Source organism: Mytilus trossulus, chromosome 1 (assembly GCF_036588685.1).
Source record: "Mytilus trossulus isolate FHL-02 chromosome 1, PNRI_Mtr1.1.1.hap1, whole genome shotgun sequence".
Lineage (NCBI taxonomy): Eukaryota > Metazoa > Mollusca > Bivalvia > Mytilida > Mytilidae > Mytilus > Mytilus trossulus.
This window is the reverse complement of record NC_086373.1, coordinates 5,550,808-5,572,127: the sequence shown is the minus strand read 5'-3', so window position 1 is coordinate 5,572,127 and position 21,320 is coordinate 5,550,808. Positions and strand designations below refer to the sequence as shown.

At 35.1% G+C, this 21,320-nt stretch overlaps 1 protein-coding gene across 1 annotated transcript; it reads left to right on the top strand.

Moving 5' to 3' along the window:
* The first annotated feature begins 41 nt into the window (after window positions 1-41).
* LOC134713113 (protection of telomeres protein 1-like) lies at window positions 42-21,203 on the top strand. The gene is made up of 8 exons (XM_063574917.1): window positions 42-132; window positions 14,966-15,121; window positions 15,599-15,735; window positions 15,991-16,134; window positions 16,626-16,736; window positions 17,376-17,449; window positions 17,881-18,016; window positions 19,216-21,203. Exons 1-8 carry the CDS (start codon window positions 60-62, stop codon window positions 20,353-20,355), a joined length of 1,971 nt encoding a protein of 656 aa, XP_063430987.1. The 5' UTR covers window positions 42-59; the 3' UTR covers window positions 20,356-21,203.
* Window positions 21,204-21,320: the final 117 nt, after the last annotated feature.

Here is a 21,320-nt window from a genome sequence, read left to right as displayed (position 1 = left end):
TATGTCCATCCAATCAAATTTCATTTAACGTAAATGTTTAGGCTTTATCACCAAAATGGATGCGCCCAGTGAATACTAATTTAAATCAAGCAAATGTTTTCCTGTATCTGAGGATTGAGATAAATCATAAATGTAACGATTATTTTAACGCAAATCAATAATTTTTTTTTGAAAATGTATAAACTAACCTTCTATTACTGAGTTCTATTTACTTTTTACCAATACACCTTAGGAAGCAGGACAAATCGCCCCACTGGCAAAACGCCCCACACCAACTCGCCCCACTATTAAAAAAATCGCCTCAAACTGGTTAACCAACTCGCCCCCTTTTTAAAAAATCGACTCACTTGTGCAAAAGATTAAATCCAGTTAATTTCCCCCCTGTCAACTCGCCCCACTCATTAATGACATTATAAAAACCAGAAATTTAATGAACAAACGTTTTTATTCACTATTATCACAGATAAGTAACAGCATTCAAAACAACCAAAATGTTAACGAAGCATGGCTGATGTTCAAGAAACACCTATTTGCCAGCCTTGATAAAAACATACCATCAAAAATAGTCTAGTCCAATAACAGACTACCATGGATAACACAAAAGATCAAAAAGATGCTGAAGAAAAAACAAAACTTGTATAACCAGTGTTGTGTAATATAGTATAATGGACGTGACATTACTATGTAGACAGTACGGTAGTTAGATATACCGCGTAGTCCGGTTCCCGGGATGATCCATTGATAACTACCTAACTCAGGCTAAGATCACGGATAGTTACCAGGTAACGAGAGTTGGCGTATTGGCGGGAATAGCGAACAAGTACTAAGACTAAAACCAGAGCGTATCATAGTATATTTGGTGAGTTAGTACAATTAGGAGCATTGCATTGTATTGCATAGATTAGTATTAAGTAGTAATACTCGGAAATCACATCACTGGCGCTTGGCGAGCAGGGTTTCCTGCGGAAAAAAGAGAATTTGAAGCGAGACACAGAAGTGAGAACGTCACGTGTAATTGCGGAGTTCGTATTGCTACATGTAGTATATTATGAAGTGTTTGAACACGGATATACAATAAGCATAAAAACTTGCGTTAATTACAGTGTTTACAAACTTTTATTGAATAATTGTTACACGTTTGTATTAAATTGGCAACGTTGCCCGGAAAGTGGCGAAATTGACCGGCGACGGTTAATATTGGGCAAATTAGCAATTTTCCGAAAAATAGCAGTTTTTTTGTGTGGTTAGCCACATAACACATATACATTGAATTTTTTTTTCTGGTTCAGCAACCAGTGATTTAATTAAACTGTATTGTGTTACTATAACATCATGACAACATTAGCTTTTCAGCAGCAATGTATAAGAATCAACAGCTGTTCATATGAAGAATTAAGATTGTTGCCTGGTGTGGGAAATGTCATAGCTGACAAGATTATGTCTATGAGAGAGACACTTGGTAACATTCAGCCTGATCATCTTATGGAAATACCAAGACTAAAAATAACTGAGGCGTTGATGGATTTGATAGATTTTTCACCGGTCACCTATCAACAAGAATACCATACGCAGCCACAATTCAGTTATGAGTTCCAGGATTATGTGGACATGGGTGAGGTGAAAACAACTGCATTTCATTCAGGACATGCTAAACAAGATGCAGAAACTCGTGACTTTTCAGATTCAGACACACCTTCTGATGAATATTTGCTTAAACCTGAGCGTGAGGAAGTCAAGCGTGATTTATCACGTCCCAGTTCAGCAATGAGCAAAATTTTAGATTATACCATGCAGCATGGAGACCATAGGTACTCATCAAAAATTTTAAGACCTGATGAAAAGAAGTCGTTACTTCAAACTGAGTGTGACGATCAAGAGAAAGTTCAAGAATTTGCAAGTGATCGACAATCTAAGACAGACAACATTCATAGAACAGATGAATTAGAGTACACAAAACCAAGTATCAGATTAAATGTTGAGGAAAATATTGACAATCGTGATTATTCACGTCACCAAGCTACCCACCATCAGAAACCACAGTTGGGAAGGCAGCAAGGTCCCAATGAAAATATTGAAAACCGTGATTATTCACGTAACCATAATCCAAATCAGAAGACATCACAATTGGGATGGCAGCAAGGTCCCAAAGAAAACATTGAAAAACGTGAGTATTCACGAGACCATAATCAACAGCAGACATCACAAGTGGGATGGCAGCAAGGACCCAATGAACACAAACCTAGAACAGAAAGGCCTGTGCCAGTCCCAAGACGCCATCAAAGGTTAGAATCACATACACCTTCAACTATAATCAGACGTAGAATACATTCACCTGAAATTCAACGTAGAATACCAGTACCTGAAATTCAACACAGAATGCAGTCACCAGAGATTTTCAGGGAACCAGAATATTCCTTGAGAACACCAAACCCAGCATATACTTCAACAATGAATAGAAATATGTATACACCTAGACCATTTGTAAGTTATTATGAGTCACCGCAATTAATGCCTCCAGCAAAACCAAAATCAAAGAACCTAGAAATACCAAAAGGACTGAAGTATGATGGTTCATCAAGTTGGAAAACTTTTTACACCAAGTTCCAGAGGTATGCTGATCGTTTATCGTGGACTACCACGGAACGAAAAGACCAATTGTGTTGGTGTTTACATGGCAAAGCAGGTGATTACTATGCAAATTTAATCGACAGGGACCAGGGAGTGGATTATTTTGAGGTAATTCACAAACTTGAGAAAAGATTTAACTTTCAAGACTTGCCTGAAACGTTGCAAGTGCAGTTCATGAGTGCACGTCAAAATGCAAATGAGAAATTAGAAGATTGGGCAGATCGAGTTCTCTCGTTAGCCTGCAAAGCATTCAGAGATCTTCCCGACAATTACATGTACACACAAGCTATCTGGAAAATATGCCAGGGTTGCTCAGATAAAGAAGCTGGTCAACATGGAGCCACAGCCAGACCGACATCTGTTGAAGCAGCAATCGACCAGATAAAGTGGTTTCAACATAATCACACAGCTATATTTGGTAAACCAACCGGTAGACGTGACCCACAACCAAATCAGGATGAACCTAGTAATGACTATGATAGCGAATTAGCTGTTCATGCTATTGGTAAGACGGACACAAAGTCCGAATTGTCTAAACAAATGGAAACATTGCTAGAGAAGATGACTGCTATGGAAGCATTTCATAAACAGGAAATAGGAGACCTTAAACAGCAGGTTCACAAACAACAGCAGGCAAAACAGTTTCCTGCTCAAAATGAAGTCCAGCCAGCAGCTCAACCATATAGCCAGCAAACCAACAAGCAAGGTAATCGCCAACAATGGCGTAACAGAGATAATAGGCAAGACAATCAGCGTCAATCACCATTCCGAAGGCGCTGGGGACCTATACCACCTGAGAAATTAGCAAATATGGCTTGCTATTTTTGTCATCAGTTTGGACACATACAACGGGACTGTCCTGAATTACAGTCGCCGACAGGGAATAATTATACAGATCCTTTAAACCAGAAAGAGTCGGGTTAAAGGGCGGAACCCTGACTCAGTCCAAACCTAACCGCCTAACATTGAACACTATTTCAAACGATATTAACAAGACACCTGTTTCGGGGACAACCCCGTTAAAAACAGGTGATAATTCAACATCTACAGATACTTTGTCTAATTCACCATTGCACAAAACGCAGCCAGATAAAGATTTGCAGCAAGTAATTGACCTTCAGATGCCAGATCCTGTACATTTAGGAGGAACTATTTGCCAATTAGGTTCAGCATCAATGCTTCGATTCACATTAAAAGTACAGGGACAGGCAGTAATTTCGGTAGTAGATACCGCAGCGGAAGTAACAATAATTTCTGACAAAGTTTTTGAATCTTTCATTAAGAAGCCACCCATCAAAAGAAAAACAACAATGCAAGCAGCAGGACGTGGTATGCAAATGGATGCATTTGTAGTCGGACCAGTCGAAATGAAAATTGGTGAAAGAACATATAGGACAGATATTTATGTTGCACCTATTGATAATGACATGCTATTAGGACTTGATTTTCTAGTAAGAGCAAAAGTGATTCTAGATTGCAGAAAATTGGTATTTTTCATTAATGGAGAAGCATTACCTATGATCCATGGAGATGTTGGACTGGTACCGCCTGTGAACAAAATAGCAAGAGTTGCTAAAATAACCGTTCCACATAGAACAGTCATACCTCCTAATTCAGTTGTACAATTAGAGTCAGATTTGTCGGCTGAGTTAACAGACTTTATAATTGAACCTAATAAAGAGATAGATTTGTTAATCCCACGTGGTTATTACAACGCTAGTGTTTTGCCATGTGTCAGTTTACTGAATGTTACAAACAACAAGATAGTTTTGCAAAAGGGAACTCTTTTAGGCGAAGCAATTGAAGCAGATGTAGTTGAAACGGGGCCAGCCCCGTCAGTAGCAACAACTGGAATAGTCAGAGATAACAATATACTACCGGAACAGTTACAGAACATATTGGATAAATCCAGTGAACTCACTAAAGACCAACAGTCCAAAGTTGCAAATTTACTTCATGAATTTGTTGATGTTTTTGCACTAGACGATTTTGACTTAGGAACATTTAGCCACATTCAACATGAGATTGATACAGGTGATGCGCGCCCTATCAAACAACGAATAAGACGAACACCCATGTGCTTTGCACACGAAGAAGAAAGCCATTTAAAGAAAATGTTAGATGCAGGTATAATAGAACCATCTATATCAGAATGGGCATCTGCGCCAGTACTTGTGCGCAAGCGTGACGGCGCCGTGCGCTGGTGTATAGATTACCGGAAATTAAATTCCGTGACGAAAAAAGATGTCTACCCACTTCCTCTGATAGACGAATGTTTGGACACTTTGGCGGAAAATGAATGGTTTTCAAAATTGGACGCAAATAGTGCGTATTACCAAGTAAAAGTGAAGGACTCAGACAAAGAAAAGACCGCCTTCATCACTAAATACGGATTATTCCACTTTGTTCGAATGAGTTTTGGTCTTTGCAATGCCCCAGGGACATATTCAAGAGTAATGAATCTTGTTCTCCGAGGGTTAACATGGAATGTTGTACTTGCCTTCCTAGACGATATTCTAGTTATGGGAAAGACATTCGAAGACCATTTACAGAATTTAACATCAGTTTTTGAACGATTCAGAGAGTATGGGCTGAAATTGAAACCCAGGAAATGTGATTTCTTTCAAAAAGAAATAGACTTTTTAGGCAGAACAATCAATAGAGATGGTATGTCCATTGGCAGTGAATATGTTGAAGTTGTGAAGAAATGGAAAGTACCTACGACAACCAGAGAGGTTGAACAATTTCTAGGCTTTGCCAATTATCACAGAACTTTTATTAAAAATTTCGCGGATCTGTCCTACCCTTTGTATCAATTGACCGGTAAGAAACCGTACAAATGGGGAAACTCAGAGCAAGAGGCTTTTGACACACTTGTAGAGGCATTGACAACAACTCCTTTATTGGCATTACCCAACAATAAAGACCCGTTTATTTTGGACACAGATGCTTCCAATTTCGCAATTGGAGCAGAGTTGATACAAGTTCAAGATGGTGTAGAGCGACCAGTTGCCTACGGAAGTTTTTCATTGACCCATGAGCAAAAGCGGTATTGCACGACAAGAAAAGAATTACTTGCAGTCGTGAAATTCACCAGACATTACAGACATTACCTTTTAGGGCGGGAGTTTATAGTCCGTACAGACCATAGCAGTTTAACATGGTTATTGCACTTTAAAGAGCCACAAGGACAACTAGCTCGCTGGTTAGAGGAGCTAAGCCAGTATCACATGACAGTTAAACACAGGCCAGGTAAAAGACACCAAAATGCGGACGCATTATCACGTCTGCCAGATTTAGCCTGTCCACAGAATAGATTAGCAGCTGGAAAAATGCTTAAACAATATCTACCCTGTGGAGCATGCGATTACTGTACTCGTGCACACCAGAGTTGGCTTGGATTTCAAGAAGACGTAGATAATGTTATTCCTTTAGCTTCACATCAGGACTTTAAAAGTTTTGAAACTATAGGACCACACACAGTACTACCGAGTTCTTTGATTTCTGATGACAATTTATTGAAACAGGACAATACCCAACATATACATGTAATTACAGAGGACAATGCTAGACTCGGAAGTTCAATACTACAAGATGAGGACCAGAACGTGACTCGTCACGTTAAAGAGAATTTAGGTGCATTTCAGGTCCAGCAACAAGTATTTGACAGTACAAATCAAGACACAGTAAGCAATAACCAAAACGTTTGTCACAGTTCAGTTGAAATAGTCACTACACCACTTGGTATGTCAGTTTACGCGACATATTTGGACCTCCCAAATGTAAATGCCATCACTGAGACAGGTATAGAAGCAAGTACTTATTCATCAGAACAATTACAGGATTATCAGTCAAAAGACCCAAACTTGGAGTTAATACTGGTATGGCTCAGGGACAAAATAGAACCATCAGAAGCGACAATATTTAGATGCAGTCCAATAGCTAAGAAATATTGGATAAACAAAGATATGTTCTATTTAGATGATAATGGAATATTGAGAAATTTGGACAAGAAAGACAGAACACCCAGACTTGTTGTACCAAGAGATCTTGTTGAACAAGTGATATCATTATGTCATGATATTCCAGCAGCAGGTCATCAAGGTATGAATAGGACCGCATTGAGAATTAAAGCAAAATATCAATGGTATGGTATGACACAAAAAATAAGAGACTTTGTCAAAACATGCAGTACATGCAATTTACACAAGAAGCCGAACAGAAAGGCGAAATGTCCGCTTACCCAGTTTCATGCAGGTGCACCAATGGAGCGAGTCCACTTAGATTTTCTAGGACCACTGCCAGAGACGAAATTTGGGAATGCCCATGTACTAGTTATGGTTGACCAGTTTTCCAAATGGATGGAATGTATTCCGTTGCCAGCACAAACCGCAGAACATACGGCAAGAGCTGCAGTGAACGAGTTTTTCTCTCGTTTTGGATATCCATTTCAGGTTTTTACAGACCAAGGACGCAATTTTGAAAGCAAGCTTTTCAAATCCATGTGTGAAATCTTGCAAATGCACAAAGCGAGAACTACTCCGTACAGACCATCATCAAACGGACAAGCAGAACGTTGCAACAGAACCTTAATGGACGCAGTCCGTTGCTTCGTGTCAAAACAACAAGACAATTGGGATGAACATTTGGCACAGTTGGCAGGAGCTGTTAGATCATCTGTTAACAGAAGTACTGGTTTTACGCCGAACATGCTGATGCTTGGGAGAGAGGTTAACCAGCCTGTTGATTTATTGTACAGTGTACCTGGTGCTGAAACAGATGAGTCACAAGATGAGTATGTGAGAAGACTCCGAGATGCCATAACATCTGCCCATGAAATAGCGCGCAACACGCTGAAAACTACCCAGAATACCATGAAACGTGATTATGATGTACGTATTCTAGAAAGAGAATACAAAATAGGAGATTTAGTTTATGTTTTAGACACAGCTAAAATTAAAGGTAGAGCGAAGAAATTGGACCCACCGTGGAAAGGTCCAGGACTTGTCTGTGCAAAATTATCTTCGTATGTATACAAGATAAAATTACAAAAAACTGTACTGACAATAAATCATGACCGTTTAAAGCCATGTAAAGACAGAGAAGTACCACCCTGGTTAAAACAGTGCCAGCACCGGTTACAGGATGGTGAAGATGTGACCAAGGCGACAAACCCAGACTTGCACTGTTTGTGCAGAAAACCAGACGATGGACTGTTTATGATACAGTGTGATTTTTGTGATGAGTGGTACCATGGAGCATGTATAGATTTGACACCACACCTTGCGGACACTATGGTAAAGTTTAGATGTCCACGGTGCCAGAATGTTGGTACCGCAAGATAGATTTTAGTCAGAAATGAACATGTAAATAGTGGATAAAGTCAATCAGTTGTAAATTTTAATTTGAAAAGTAGATCATCAGTGAAGATTGTTTACATATATCAAGGAATGATATGCTAGTTACAAAGTGAATCCGCAAAGCGATAACGGAGAAAATGTGAATTTTGAAAAAATATATATATATATATAGGTGTGTTGTTAATATGTCGATCAACGTTGGAATATGCATTATTTCATAATATTTGGAGATTAATAAAAAAAAAAAAAAAAAATTATCCCCGTGGTGCAACCAGACGGGGTGGACTAAAGGATTATAGTGAAAATTCAAATAGGAAGTAAAATCACTCCTTTCAAAGTGGGGAGGAGTGTTGTGTAATATAGTATAATGGACGTGACATTACTATGTAGACAGTACGGTAGTTAGATATACCGCGTAGTCCGGTTCCCGGGATGATCCATTGATAACTACCTAACTCAGGCTAAGATCACGGATAGTTACCAGGTAACGAGAGTTGGCGTATTGGCGGGAATAGCGAACAAGTACTAAGACTAAAACCAGAGCGTATCATAGTATATTTGGTGAGTTAGTACAATTAGGAGCATTGCATTGTATTGCATAGATTAGTATTAAGTAGTAATACTCGGAAATCACATCACCAGGCCAAAAGAACAAAATCATGGACAAACTACCACCATTTCCAAAAAACAAGCGTCTTTTTACCACAGAACACCACAGAATACCACAGAACACCACAGAATACCACAGAACACATATAATATGACACAGAACTCCTAAATAGTAACAATTCAGACATTGCAGTTGTTGTTATTGCTAATTATGTCTATAATATGACTTTATTAGTCAAACAAATTAAAAATTTCAATCTAGTGTCGACTCATTGTCCTTACGACCCCAATCGACTTGGCCTTTAATTGGGACCAGACTAAAAATTAATGTAAGACCAATTATCGAGAAAACCACATAGAATTGTACCAATGTAATTTTTTAAATACCTATAAATTAAAGTTTACATGTATTTGTATTTAATTGTTGGAAATTGAAGGTTGAAGACTGATTTACGTTTGTGTGTGTGTGTGTCTTCCTCAAATTTCAAGTGAAAAAATTCTAGTTTAGATAAGTCTTGTCTGTGGTCAAATTTCAATAATAATAAAGAGATATAAAATTAAGTTGAAAATTTTAATTTGATAACATCAATAACAAAACAATTCAATGAATACATTAATGTCTTTTTTCGGCTCTTTCTGTTCTTGGTCTCTTTCTCTGCATAGGTTTCTTGGCTATTGACTTAGCCTTGTTCACAACAGAGTATAGTCCATCAGATGAAGTTATGATATTTTCGTGTTTTCTTTTTTTACTGTCCTGCAGGAAATTATTAAAGAGCTTTCGTTTTTCAACAGATTAAGAAATTTAGCGTTTGAAACAAAATTTACAAAAAATTGTGCAAAATTGCAATATTTTTTTTAATATAAAAACGTAAAATTACCAAATTAAGACGAAGTAAGCCAGATGAATAAGAGTAGGTTGACCCTACTTCTTCTTTCAAACAGGTCAAACAACAGAACGTAGAACAGCTGGATGTTACCAAGAAATCGACGTCTTGTAATGATAACTGTTGACAGTCATAGTGGTACCATGAATTGCAAGAGTCACACTGTACTGAGTTCTTGGAGCAGTTCTGTCTGCAGTCACCACAGGGCCAAAAAATCGACCTTTTTAGGTACGAAACTTTGCGTTTTGGCTTTGACTTTACTGATTAACTTTGAAACTTTATAATAGATTTAGAAAGATTTTTGAAATTTTTTTCTTGTTCTATCAATATATACCCTTTGGTCAATATCTTTAAATTTTGGAGCCAATCGTAAATTTGACCAATAATATTAACAGTAAATAAAATATTGTCCACTTATTTTCGTCGGAAGTAAAAGATGATCCAATAACATTTACAGGAAGAAATTGTGATTCCAGTACTTTATGGTTTCACGTTTCCATTGTCTAACACAAGATTTGAGACGTCGCTAACAGAACAAAAATGTGAAATGACTTCTCTTGAGACATTGTTAAAAAAACAAAAAGTTATGTAGGACTTCTTTTAAATTTCCATTTCTTTTGACAGCGTGGTTGAATTATAGAAGCCATCCGTTCTTTTTAAATTTTGACATAGACCTCATTATAAAGTGGGTTGTGTTTGTTTAATTACTCTTAATAATGACCATAACATAGTCTGGCTTCTGTTTTACAAGAATTATTAAAAAAAAAGATTTATAAAATTATATAAGTATGTCAAAAGGAAACACATTCAAAGATATTGCATGATAATTGATTAAAATCGTGCTAAAGGAACTTTATGCATTTCAAATAGAATTTAAATATATTCATAATATTAAAGTAATCAGTCAAAGTCCTCGATCTCTTTCCGTCGGTTAGATTTTGATATTTGTCTTATCTTTAGTAAAACTATTTTATATAAGAAGAAGAAAGAAATGAATAAAATATATAATATATATATTTGGTGGTTTGCGGAGTTGTCATGTTATAGACTTTCCTTTCCTGTTTGGTGTGTTCAATGTAGATATATTTGATATTTGAACTTTAATTCAATATGATTTGTTGCATTAATAACTGACATAATATATTAAGGTCACAATTAATACAATAAAACAAAAAACAAAATTAAAAAAGCGATATGCGGTTTGCGATCGGTGATGAAGTTTAGATTTCCCGTCTAATTAATATTAGTTCATGGATTTTTTAAGTTATTTTAATGGTATGTTGCATATTTTAGTGGTTTTTTTGTTTGTTTTTATGTTCTGTGGTATATTTTGAGTGTTCTGTGGTAAATTATATGTGTTCTGTGGTATATTTTTAGTGTTCTGTGGTATTCTGTGGTATTCTGTGGTGTTCTGTGGTAAAAAGACGCTCCGCAAAAGGAAAATTAGGAAAGCAGAAAACAATTATATTAAAAACGCTATAATTGAAGGTATGAATAAGAACAACACAAAACCCTTCTGGAAGTATGTTAAGTCAAGGAAACAGGACAACATAGGGGTTGCACCACTAAAGAAACATGGACAGCTCATAAACGATAGTAAGGAGAAGGCGCAAATTCTACTGGAGCAATTTGCGTCCGTCTTCACAAAAGGAACAACTCAAACACTACCCAAAACAAACATCAGGGTGAAAGACTCCATACATAAAATTACCATCAGATCAGAAGGAGTAAAAAAGCTGCTACAGAAAGTCAACCCATTCAAAGCATCAGGTCCTGACAACATACCAAACAGAGTACTAAAACAATGTGCCGAACATCTGGCACCAATAATAACACTCATATTCCAGCTCTCACTATAGACAGTGGTACACTACCAGAGGATTGGAGAAATGCAAACATCTCTAGCATATTTAAGAAAGGAGACCGACATGCGGCCGAAAACTACAGGCCAGTCTCATTGACATCAGTCCCATGTAAACTACTTGAGCACATCATATGCCGTCATATGCTTAAACATCTGGAAAAGCATAATGTATTAACATCATTTAACCACGGCTTTAAATCTGGATACTCCTGTGAGACCCAACTTGCCATTACAATCCATGATATGCTCCAATCCTACGATAAAGGAAACCAAGTAGATATTGTGATTCTGGATTTTTCAGACACAGTACCTCATGATAGACTCTTGCACAAAATAAACCAATATGGAATTAGAGGAAATATCCACAAATGGCTAACTTCATTCCTAACCGAAAGAAAAATGCGAGTCCAACTTGATGGAGAAAACTCAAGAAATGCTTCAGTTGAATCCGGATTCCCACAAGGAACGGTACTAGGACCCATCCTCTTCCTGTGTCACATATATGATCTCCCAGAGGCAGTAAACTCATCAGTCCGACTATTTGCAGACGACTGTTTGCTGTACGGGGAAATAAAAAACCAAAATGACCACAACAAACTACAAGAGGATCTCAAATCACTAGAAAAATGGGCCTACGACTGGGGTATGCGCTTCAACGCCAAAAAATGTTATATGCTTAGCCTGATAAGTAAAAGTCAGCGATTTTACAACCTTCACAACCACACACTTGAACAAGTGTCATCCAACCCATACCTAGGACTCCAAATACAAGAAGATCTTAAATGGAAAGAACAAATAACAAATACATGTAACAAAGCCAGTTCTACCCTAGGGTTCCTTAGAAGGAACCTACAACACTGTCCTATGGAATGCCGTAAAACAGCATATATAGCTCTCATACGATCAATTATGGAGTATGGATCAATTATTTGGGACTCATATACCCAAAAAGACATTGACAAACTAGAATCCATACAAAAGAGGGGTGCTAGATTCATTACCAAAGACTACAAATTAAGAGAGGAAGGGTGTATGACAAAAATGCTAAAAGAACTTCAGCTCCCATCATTACAATCAAGACGCCAACAACAACGACTGATCTTCTTTTTCAAAGTGGCTGAGGGGAAGATACCAGCGCTTCCTCTCGACGATTTAATCAAATTTCATAGACCAAAGAGACAAAAAAAAGCAACAACATATAATAACTTTGTAACAAAAAACATTATAGACCACCAAGTCCGTAACAACAAACGTGCGGTCATAGTTCCAACCAGTAAGACAGAACAATTCAAGAACTCTATTTTTGTGCGCACTGCAATAAACTGGAACCATCTGGAAGACTCAGTAGTGTGCGCCACTACTACCGAGGAGTTTAAATCAGCACTCCTCAGCAAGCGCAACTAATTGTGCGCAGACCAACCCGTCACACAATAGCCGAAAGGAATCTGTGACGTACCCATCCTAATTTCACAAGTGGGAAATACAGATACAGATACAGAACATTCTCAACTTCGTATCATTATTGGAAAATAACTTTATACTTGTAAGCTTAGTTATTTGTATAACAATTAAAAAGAAATCTGTATATTGTATCATGCATAATCATACAATTTAAGGATTTCAATTAACATTTATATATAACTTTATTGCAAAAACTGAGTTTTTAACAGCAAATTGATTTATAGCACTTCACTAAGGTTTTCATGGGTATTGTGGTGGGGCAGGGACACATATATATATACAACGGGATTGCATCCATTTTTTATAAGTAAGTTGGCACTAATAAATTCCGCGTGGTTTATCTATTTGTCATTAGTGACATGAGTTGGGCGAGTAGACAGACTGTATTTAAGCGGGATTTAAACCCTTTTTCATAAGTGTAGCAGTTATCATACCTATTTGCAATGGGAGTTTACCCTCCTTCATAAGTAGGGCGAGTTGGTTAACAAGAGTGGGGCGATTTTTTAGAAAGTGGGGCAAGTTTGTGAAAAAGTGGGGCGATTAGGTGTGGGGCGACTTGTCATGGATTCACACCTTACATGTACCACTTCCCTTTTACCAATACACCTGATCACTCCTCAGCATGCGCAACTGTCTTGTGTGTAGACCAACCAGTCACACAATACTCCCGAAAGCAATCTGTGATGTACCAATCCATATTTCCCTAAAAAAATAATTTGGAAGTGGGAAATACAGATACAGATGCATTGCTATTCGTCTGCTATGATTAAGATTTACTGGATAGGATTCCAGTAAATTGGGTACCTTGTAAAATCAGCACCCAATTTGTCAATTTGTCACCTTGTCAACAAATTATTTTTAAAAAAGAATTGCTACAAAGAAAAAAAATAATAATAATTTTCATCCTTATTTCCATGAGAAAATTCACCAATATGATGTGCATCTTCCTCTTTAATTTCTCTGCTATTACTGGACAGCAAAGCTTTCTGCAGGGGTTCGATTCAGGTTTTTGTTTTTCTTTGCAGTATGGGAAACATAAATATTACAATTTTGTGGTGACGGCTTAAAGCTACATATATTTGTTTAAAACTTTATATTTCAGTAGGTAGAAAACATAGATGATTCACACCTTGTGTGCAATACTTTAGGTTACATAAATTCTGTCTGTTTGGAAATGTCCATTGTCCTTGACCTCATTTTCATGGTTCTATAAATGTGCGAACTTATTATGAGTGGTAACTATATTTGAAATGTGGGTTCCTTGAATTGCTACATCTGCATGTCCATCAGGTTGAGTTCCTCTGACCATTGATAAGCCTGTCCCCTTTCAGGGAAAAGTTTTGGTTTCTGTAAATTTAACATGAAGTTACCAACACATCAACTTCACACTTAGGACATATATTTACTGTGATGTAATTTTTTTAATATATGTCAAATTATGATTTCAATGTCATGTGGACTTTAAAGTGTGGTAGTGCAAGCATGGAATGGTGTCCAATGAACACATATTCTTGTAATGAGTATTTATTTGCTAACAAATGATAACTTCCAAATTTGTTGAGCTACATGTATCTGAAGTCTTAGGCAGCAACCATTTGATTTTCGGGGGGGGGGGGGGGGCTATGTTTTTTTTTGGAAAAAAAGTTTATTTCCAGGTTTTGGTGAAAAAATAATTTGTTTTGGACCCTGAGAAAAAAAAAATTGTTTGTTTCACCCTCAGATTCCACTATACGTAATGCTAAAATTGGAAGAAAAAAATTGTTTTCGGTTTGTTGCTAAAAAAAAATAGATTGTTCTTCGCCGAAGGCGAACATTGCCCCCCCCCCCTCAGAAAATCAAATGGTTGCTGCCTTATTTGAAACAATAAATGTTGATATTGAAAAATGAAGGTTCAATTTTTGAAGCAATGTAAAACTTAAGTTGTTAAATTGAAATAAGGGTTCATGTTAGAAATTTGAAATAACAATCTGACAAAAAAAAAAATCATGTATTTATCTCCTTTATTTTAGGGGGAAGAATTCTATTATCAAAGTGAGAGATAATCATACCTAAAATACTCTTGCTATTGAAAGTGAAAAAAATCAACCATAAAATATAGAATTTATTTTACATTAGATCTCCTCTTGTAACTATTAAAAAGGTTTTATGTTCATTTTTAGTAACAGTTGACAGAAAAATAGACAGAATGAAAAAATCAACAGTGAAACCAAGAGAGTACAAGTATACCGAGGTGAAGGCCGTTCAGCCCAATTCCACAGTAGATGTATATGGTGTTGTCAAATTTCTAAAGCAACCTTTCAAAACAAGAGGGAGAGGTTTGTACAGTGAAGTTAAACAAATGAAAGAAAAGGAGAACAATAATTTCAAATTTATTGATTGATATTTTAATTTTAAGCCTATTTATATGAATATACTTGACAAGTTTTTTCTTCAAAGTACCATTTAGATTTACCTATTTTTTCTGTTTGTTTTGTTCATACATTGTTGTCAATATGATTGAATTCTATGTGACTGTCATACAAGTGAGAGGTTAAGCTAGACAAAAACCAGGTTTAATTCACCATTTTCTACAGAAGAATATGCCTGTACACAGTCAGGTATATGACAGTTGTTATCTATTGGTTTAATGTGTTTGAGCTTTTGATTTTGCCATTTGATTAGGGACTTTTGGTTTTGAATTTTCTTTTAGAGTTCCATATTTTTATTATTTTACTTTTTGGTAGGATTGTGTGTAATTAAGTTTGTTTTTGGTACTATGTTTTTTTTGTTATGTATTTTGTTATATATTTTAGACTATTGTATGGTAGTGAGTTTGGTGGACCAGACCTGTGGAGAAAATGATAAGCTAAAATGTTTGTTATTCAATAATGAACCTGCCAAATTACCAGAATTGAATATAGGCGATATTGTTAGATTTCATAGACTAAAGGTACATGGATTTACAATCTACTGTTCAGTTTTAACCATATTCTTGTAGTTGATTTGTTGTCGTTCTTATTGTTGAAAACCTATGCATCATACACATTCAAGTGGTCATATATATATATTATTTATTTATATAATGTAACAAGTTTTCTTTACTTAAATGTTATATTTATTTGATTTGATTTTTTTTTTGTTCACTTTTTTTACAATGTTCTATAACATGGTATATTTTTTCATTTAGAAGTTATTGTTGTTTCAGATTTCTATGTTTAACAATGAGGTGCAGGGACAGAGTGGTCCTGGATTTTCTTGGCTTGTATTTTCCAGCAAGAAAGATTCATCTATAGATCCTGCTTCATCTCTTTCATCAAACTACACATTCACTGATTCAGACAAGCAAAAGGTAATGCACAAAAATGTACAAAACAAAAACATGATTAAACCCACCAATATTTTGCAAATGTTGCAAGTCAGGAACCTTATAGTTTTGTTAGTTTTGTGTTTTATAAAGATTTTGGTTTATTTGTGTCTCTCAGACTCAAGTGTGGCGTCAATTTTGCTGAATTAGTATACATTATTATTGAGGGGCTAGCTGATGCCTGCCTCCATGTGCAGTATTTTCTTGCTTCAATAAAAATCCACACAATGAACTTGGTAAATAATAATATGCTTCTGTTTAATTGTGACACTACACATCTTCAACAATGAAATATGAGGTGTCTTTTTGGTGGTTTTTAATCTGTACATATGGATTGACCCTATTGAAACAATTCATAAGACAGCAATGTGGCAATGAAGAATATGAAATAACTTTTGATACATCAAAATATAACCATCAGTATGAAAAAGTAATTAAACAGAACTGAATGATGCCATATCTTTGTATTATAACAGATAGAAGATTTAAGGACCTGGATTGTTGACAAAGATGAATTTGTAGTAAAATGTAAGACTACCAAACTAGAAAACATCATTCCACAAATGTATTTTGACTTTGTGTGTCAGGTAGGTTTGATAAAACCATTTTTGTTAAATAACATTAGTAAACTCTGCACTATAACTGCCTGCTTTGAAATAAATCTGAGACTTAATTTTCAGTGTTATTGCTATTAATTATTGTTTTAAGAAAATGTCATGACATGGTAAACTTATAACAATAACATAAGCCCATAGGCATTATTTTTGTTGATGAGCAGAGTATTTTGAATTTTAATTGAGGAAAGCACTTCAAACACTTATCACTTACATTGAATTACAAGTTTAATCATGACCTATGCTCAGCAGCTGGTTTTGTATTCATTTAATATGTGAACATTTGAGAATTAAGCTTAAACATGAATGATGGTAAGCTTACATTTTAGTGAAGCAGGAAAAAAACATAACATACAGCCTATGTGGTTTATAATGCAGAGAAGGTCAGTTACAAATATCTCTCTGAAAGATATTTTGTCAATGTTACTTATTCTCACATTAACATGATTAATCTCAAATTCAGTACTCATATGCGTAATACCAACTGTTATTTGATTTTGAGGTTGTTTTTTAATTAGAAATGTATGAATCAACAATTACATAGTTGCAGTGTTACCAAAATAAATGGCTCCCCAAAATAAAGTACCTTCAAAATGTTCATACATTTTTTAGGTTGTTTCTACTTGCTACTTTGAAAATGACCATTGCTTGGTTTTGCGAGTCTGGGATGGAACAGTAACAATATAGTAAGTATAAACTAGTTAGTACAATAAAATTGAGAAAGGAAATGGTGAATGTGTCAATGTATAACTTATTTTTATTAGATAAAATTGTGTTTTGTTTTCTATTTCATTTACATATACCCCACATCTCCTTGTATTCTTGTTCAATGCATAATTTACAACAGACTAATATGTTATGTCTTTTTATATACATTGAATTCTTCGTTTTTATGTGGTACTAAGTTTGTTGATTTTCTAGGTAATGTAGAAACACTAATTTAAATTTACAGGGATACAAACATTTACTACAGACATTTATTCAGATATATTGAATGCCAGGAAATTAAATATGCATAAGATTACTCTTTTTTACTGAATCCACCAAAAATTAAGTTTACAATATCTATTAAACAACCAGCATAGAAAATGTCTTAAAATGTCTTGTTATTTTTCAGTCAGCTAAGAAAGTTTGAATTTGATGAAGAACTGTTGCCTTCTTGTGACCAGGAATTGTTGAAGAAGGCTGATGGATTTACAGTAGACATAGCATTATATGATGATCATTGTGACAAGGCAAAGGAACATATCAAGGTATGGATTTACAGTAGACATTGCATTATATGATGATCATTGTGACAAGGCAAAGGAACATATCAAGGTATGGATTTACAGTAGACATAGCATTATATGATGATCATTGTGACAAGGCAAAGGAACATATCAAGGTATGGATTTACAGTAGACATAGCTCTATATGATGATCATTGTGACAAGGCAAAGGAACTTATCAAGGTATGGATTTACAGTAGACATTGCATTATATGATGATCATTGTGACAAGGCAAAGGAACATATAAAGGTATGGATTTACAGTAGACATTGCATTATATGATGATCATTGTGACAAGGCAAAGGAACTTATCAAGGTATGGATTTACAGTAGACATTGCATTATATGATGATCATTGTGACAAGGCAAAGGAATATATTAAGGTATGGATTTACAGTAGACATAGCATTATATGATGATCATTGTGACAAGGCAAAGGAACATATTAAGGTATAAGTCACAAGTATTGTAAGGTTCAAAGAAAGTGATCACTTCTGTCTTATGTCGTCCTCTGTGTTGTCATAGATAAAAGAAGATGTGGTATGAGTGCCAATGAGACAACTCTCCATCCAAGTCATAATTTGTAAAAGTAAACCATTATAGGTCAAAGTACGGTCCTCAACACAGAGCCTTGTCTCACACTGAACAGCAAGCTATAAAGGTCCCCAAAAAAATTACTAGTGTTACACAATGCATGTAACACTTTAAGAAAATTAGTAACTCCTTTCAAAAAGATAAACAGAATTCAAATTGAATTGCAGATTTTCATCAATTGGTGATTTGATGGTCACAAATAATGTTTACTGGTGATGCATTATTGTAGACAGTAAACAGATATTTGCGAGCATCAAATCTCCAATTGAAGTTGGGCGGAGCTTAAAATATTGTTATCTCCATTCTAATGAAACTGTCAGAAAACATCTTCAAATCATACATTTAAAATCTGTCGTACATCATTTGCGCTTCAAGTACATTTTCATAGCATCAATTGTCAATTGACGCCATAAAAATTGGTGACACTATCATATCAAAATGAACATTATAAACGATGTTGCATTAGAATTGACATTTCACATGTTTTTGATGCAGCATAATACATAGATCGTAATTTCAATTCAATTTTTTTTAAATTCACACTGACTGATAATTATATAGACCTTATCAATTTGATATTTTTCAGCCAGGAGATTTTATAAAATTGATCAATCTACATGCTGCTGTGTATAAAACTGCCAATACAGTTTCCACAGACATTCCAACATTAGAACTTATCTTACACAGAGGAAATTCATTTGGGAGAGGATGTGTGCCTGCTGATGACAAAATATTGGAAGAACACTTGCAAAGTATAAGTAATTTAACAAAGACTAAAACAAGTGAAAAATCTAACAAAATAGAAAAGACAGTTAAAATTTCTGATGAAAATCCAAAAAGAGAAATTGATGACTCTCAAAAACCATCAACATCTAAATATAACAACCAAACCTCCCCAGTAGGACCGCATAAGACTTCTGGATTAAAAAGACCCAACCCTTTTGCCGAATTACTCAATAATAGAGGTAGCAATGATAATATCGATGCTGTCACTTCTACTTCTATTGATGAACAAAAGTCATATAAAGAAAAAGATCAAAAGTCAAGTGGTGAAAATAATATTGAAAATCATCAGATGGACATTGATGTACATGATCAGAGAGAGAATGTTAACTCATCACAAGCTTATTCGAGTAGTGGATCACGTTGTATGCAGCAGACAGTCACAGTCATACTGGGTCATCCCCTTGTCAAGGTTTCTAAGATCAACGATGTTCTCCATGGTGATGTTCCTTATAAATATAGAATTATGGGACACATTGAAGACTATTTCCCTCATTCTAAAACAGCTTCAGGATTTCTTAAATTACTTTGTAAAACTTGTAATTATCTTTGTCCCATTCCTGATAAAGGAAAATCAGACTCTCTGTCATTACAGAAAAAGCATGGTGGGATTAACCATTATTTCTGTCCTAAATGTGAAGAAGGGAAATCAGAGAAAAGTAGGAGAACAGACAGTATTTTAGAATACATTTACATGTTAAGATTGAAAGTGACAGATGAAACCGGCAGTTTGGTTATTATATTATGTACAAGTGAAGCCATAACATTTTTCCGCGATGTTGAACCAATAGACCTATTGTCAAAGGAAAGTTTGTGGCATGAGGTCAGGGATGAGATGGACCAGTTGTGTTCTTCAGATAGACCATTGTTTGAATGTTGCATCAAATCTTACAAAGTTGGACAACAAACTAAATACCAAATATTTGACACATGTCTTGTTTGACATTATTTCATTGAGATTTATACATCATTTACTCTCAGTTTTAAATACTATCATCACAATTATGTTGTTTATTTACAATTTTGATAATAACATTAGTTTTCTATATTGTGCAAAGAATTTGTGGCTTTAATAGCGATAATTTTCCCAAAATATGTGGATACAAATTTTCCTAAATTTAGGAAGAGTTGTATGGTTGTGAACACAATGGTGAATAATCGATTTAGTGATTTTAACAAAGTTTGAATCCATGCATATTAAAAATATATGGACTTCATTGAACTGTTAAATTTGTTGTATATCCAAAAAATCGACAAAAAATTGGTATCCCTAAAATAACAATGAATCCACACTATTTAAAGGTACAATGTGTAGATGAAAAAATGTCTACTAGTCAGATAATCTTACGATTTACAAAAATAACATTTACTTTAACCATGTTAACTTATATATACTTTTTTTTTTATTTATGTTGAAATACATGTTTAAAGGAAAACTTGACCTGTTATGATTTTGTTTTTAAATAAATGATCTTGACAATCATGGAAATGTCAATAAATGATATTTCTGTCATATTTGCCAGAATAGGCCCACTCACTGGTAAATAGGCTTATATGTGATTTAAACAAAATGCTTATTTCATTGTATTTATGTACATTATGTTTCATTTTTGTTTATCTCTCACCACAGTAAAGTGAATTGAAATATTATCTAATTACAAACCCCAAGATGGTTTAAATATAATGCAATGTGCAGTTAAACCTTGTCAAACTATTAAACGTGGAAAACAGAATCAGTTTTTTCTTTTTTTAGTTGAAAAAAAGTTTGTTCTTAGAATTTTCATCTGTGATTAATTCATTGGCTACTTTATCTTTGATATTATGAACTTAGGGAATTAACTTAAAGTTTCTCCAAAGAAAAATGAATATAAACAGAGGTTGTCTTATGTCATATCTTTATTTTGGTGG

Excerpts from the sequence above, each read along its gene's own strand:
- LOC134713113 (XM_063574917.1), top strand. The coding sequence starts at position 60 with ATGCGCCCAGTGAATACTAATTTAAATCAAGCAAATGTTTTCCTGTAT. Across the intron at positions 15,122-15,598 it reads TTTCAAAACAAGAGGGAGAG|ACTATTGTATGGTAGTGAGT; the intron begins GTTTGTACAGTG and ends TATATATTTTAG. Across the intron at positions 15,736-15,990 it reads TTAGATTTCATAGACTAAAG|ATTTCTATGTTTAACAATGA; the intron begins GTACATGGATTT and ends TTGTTGTTTCAG.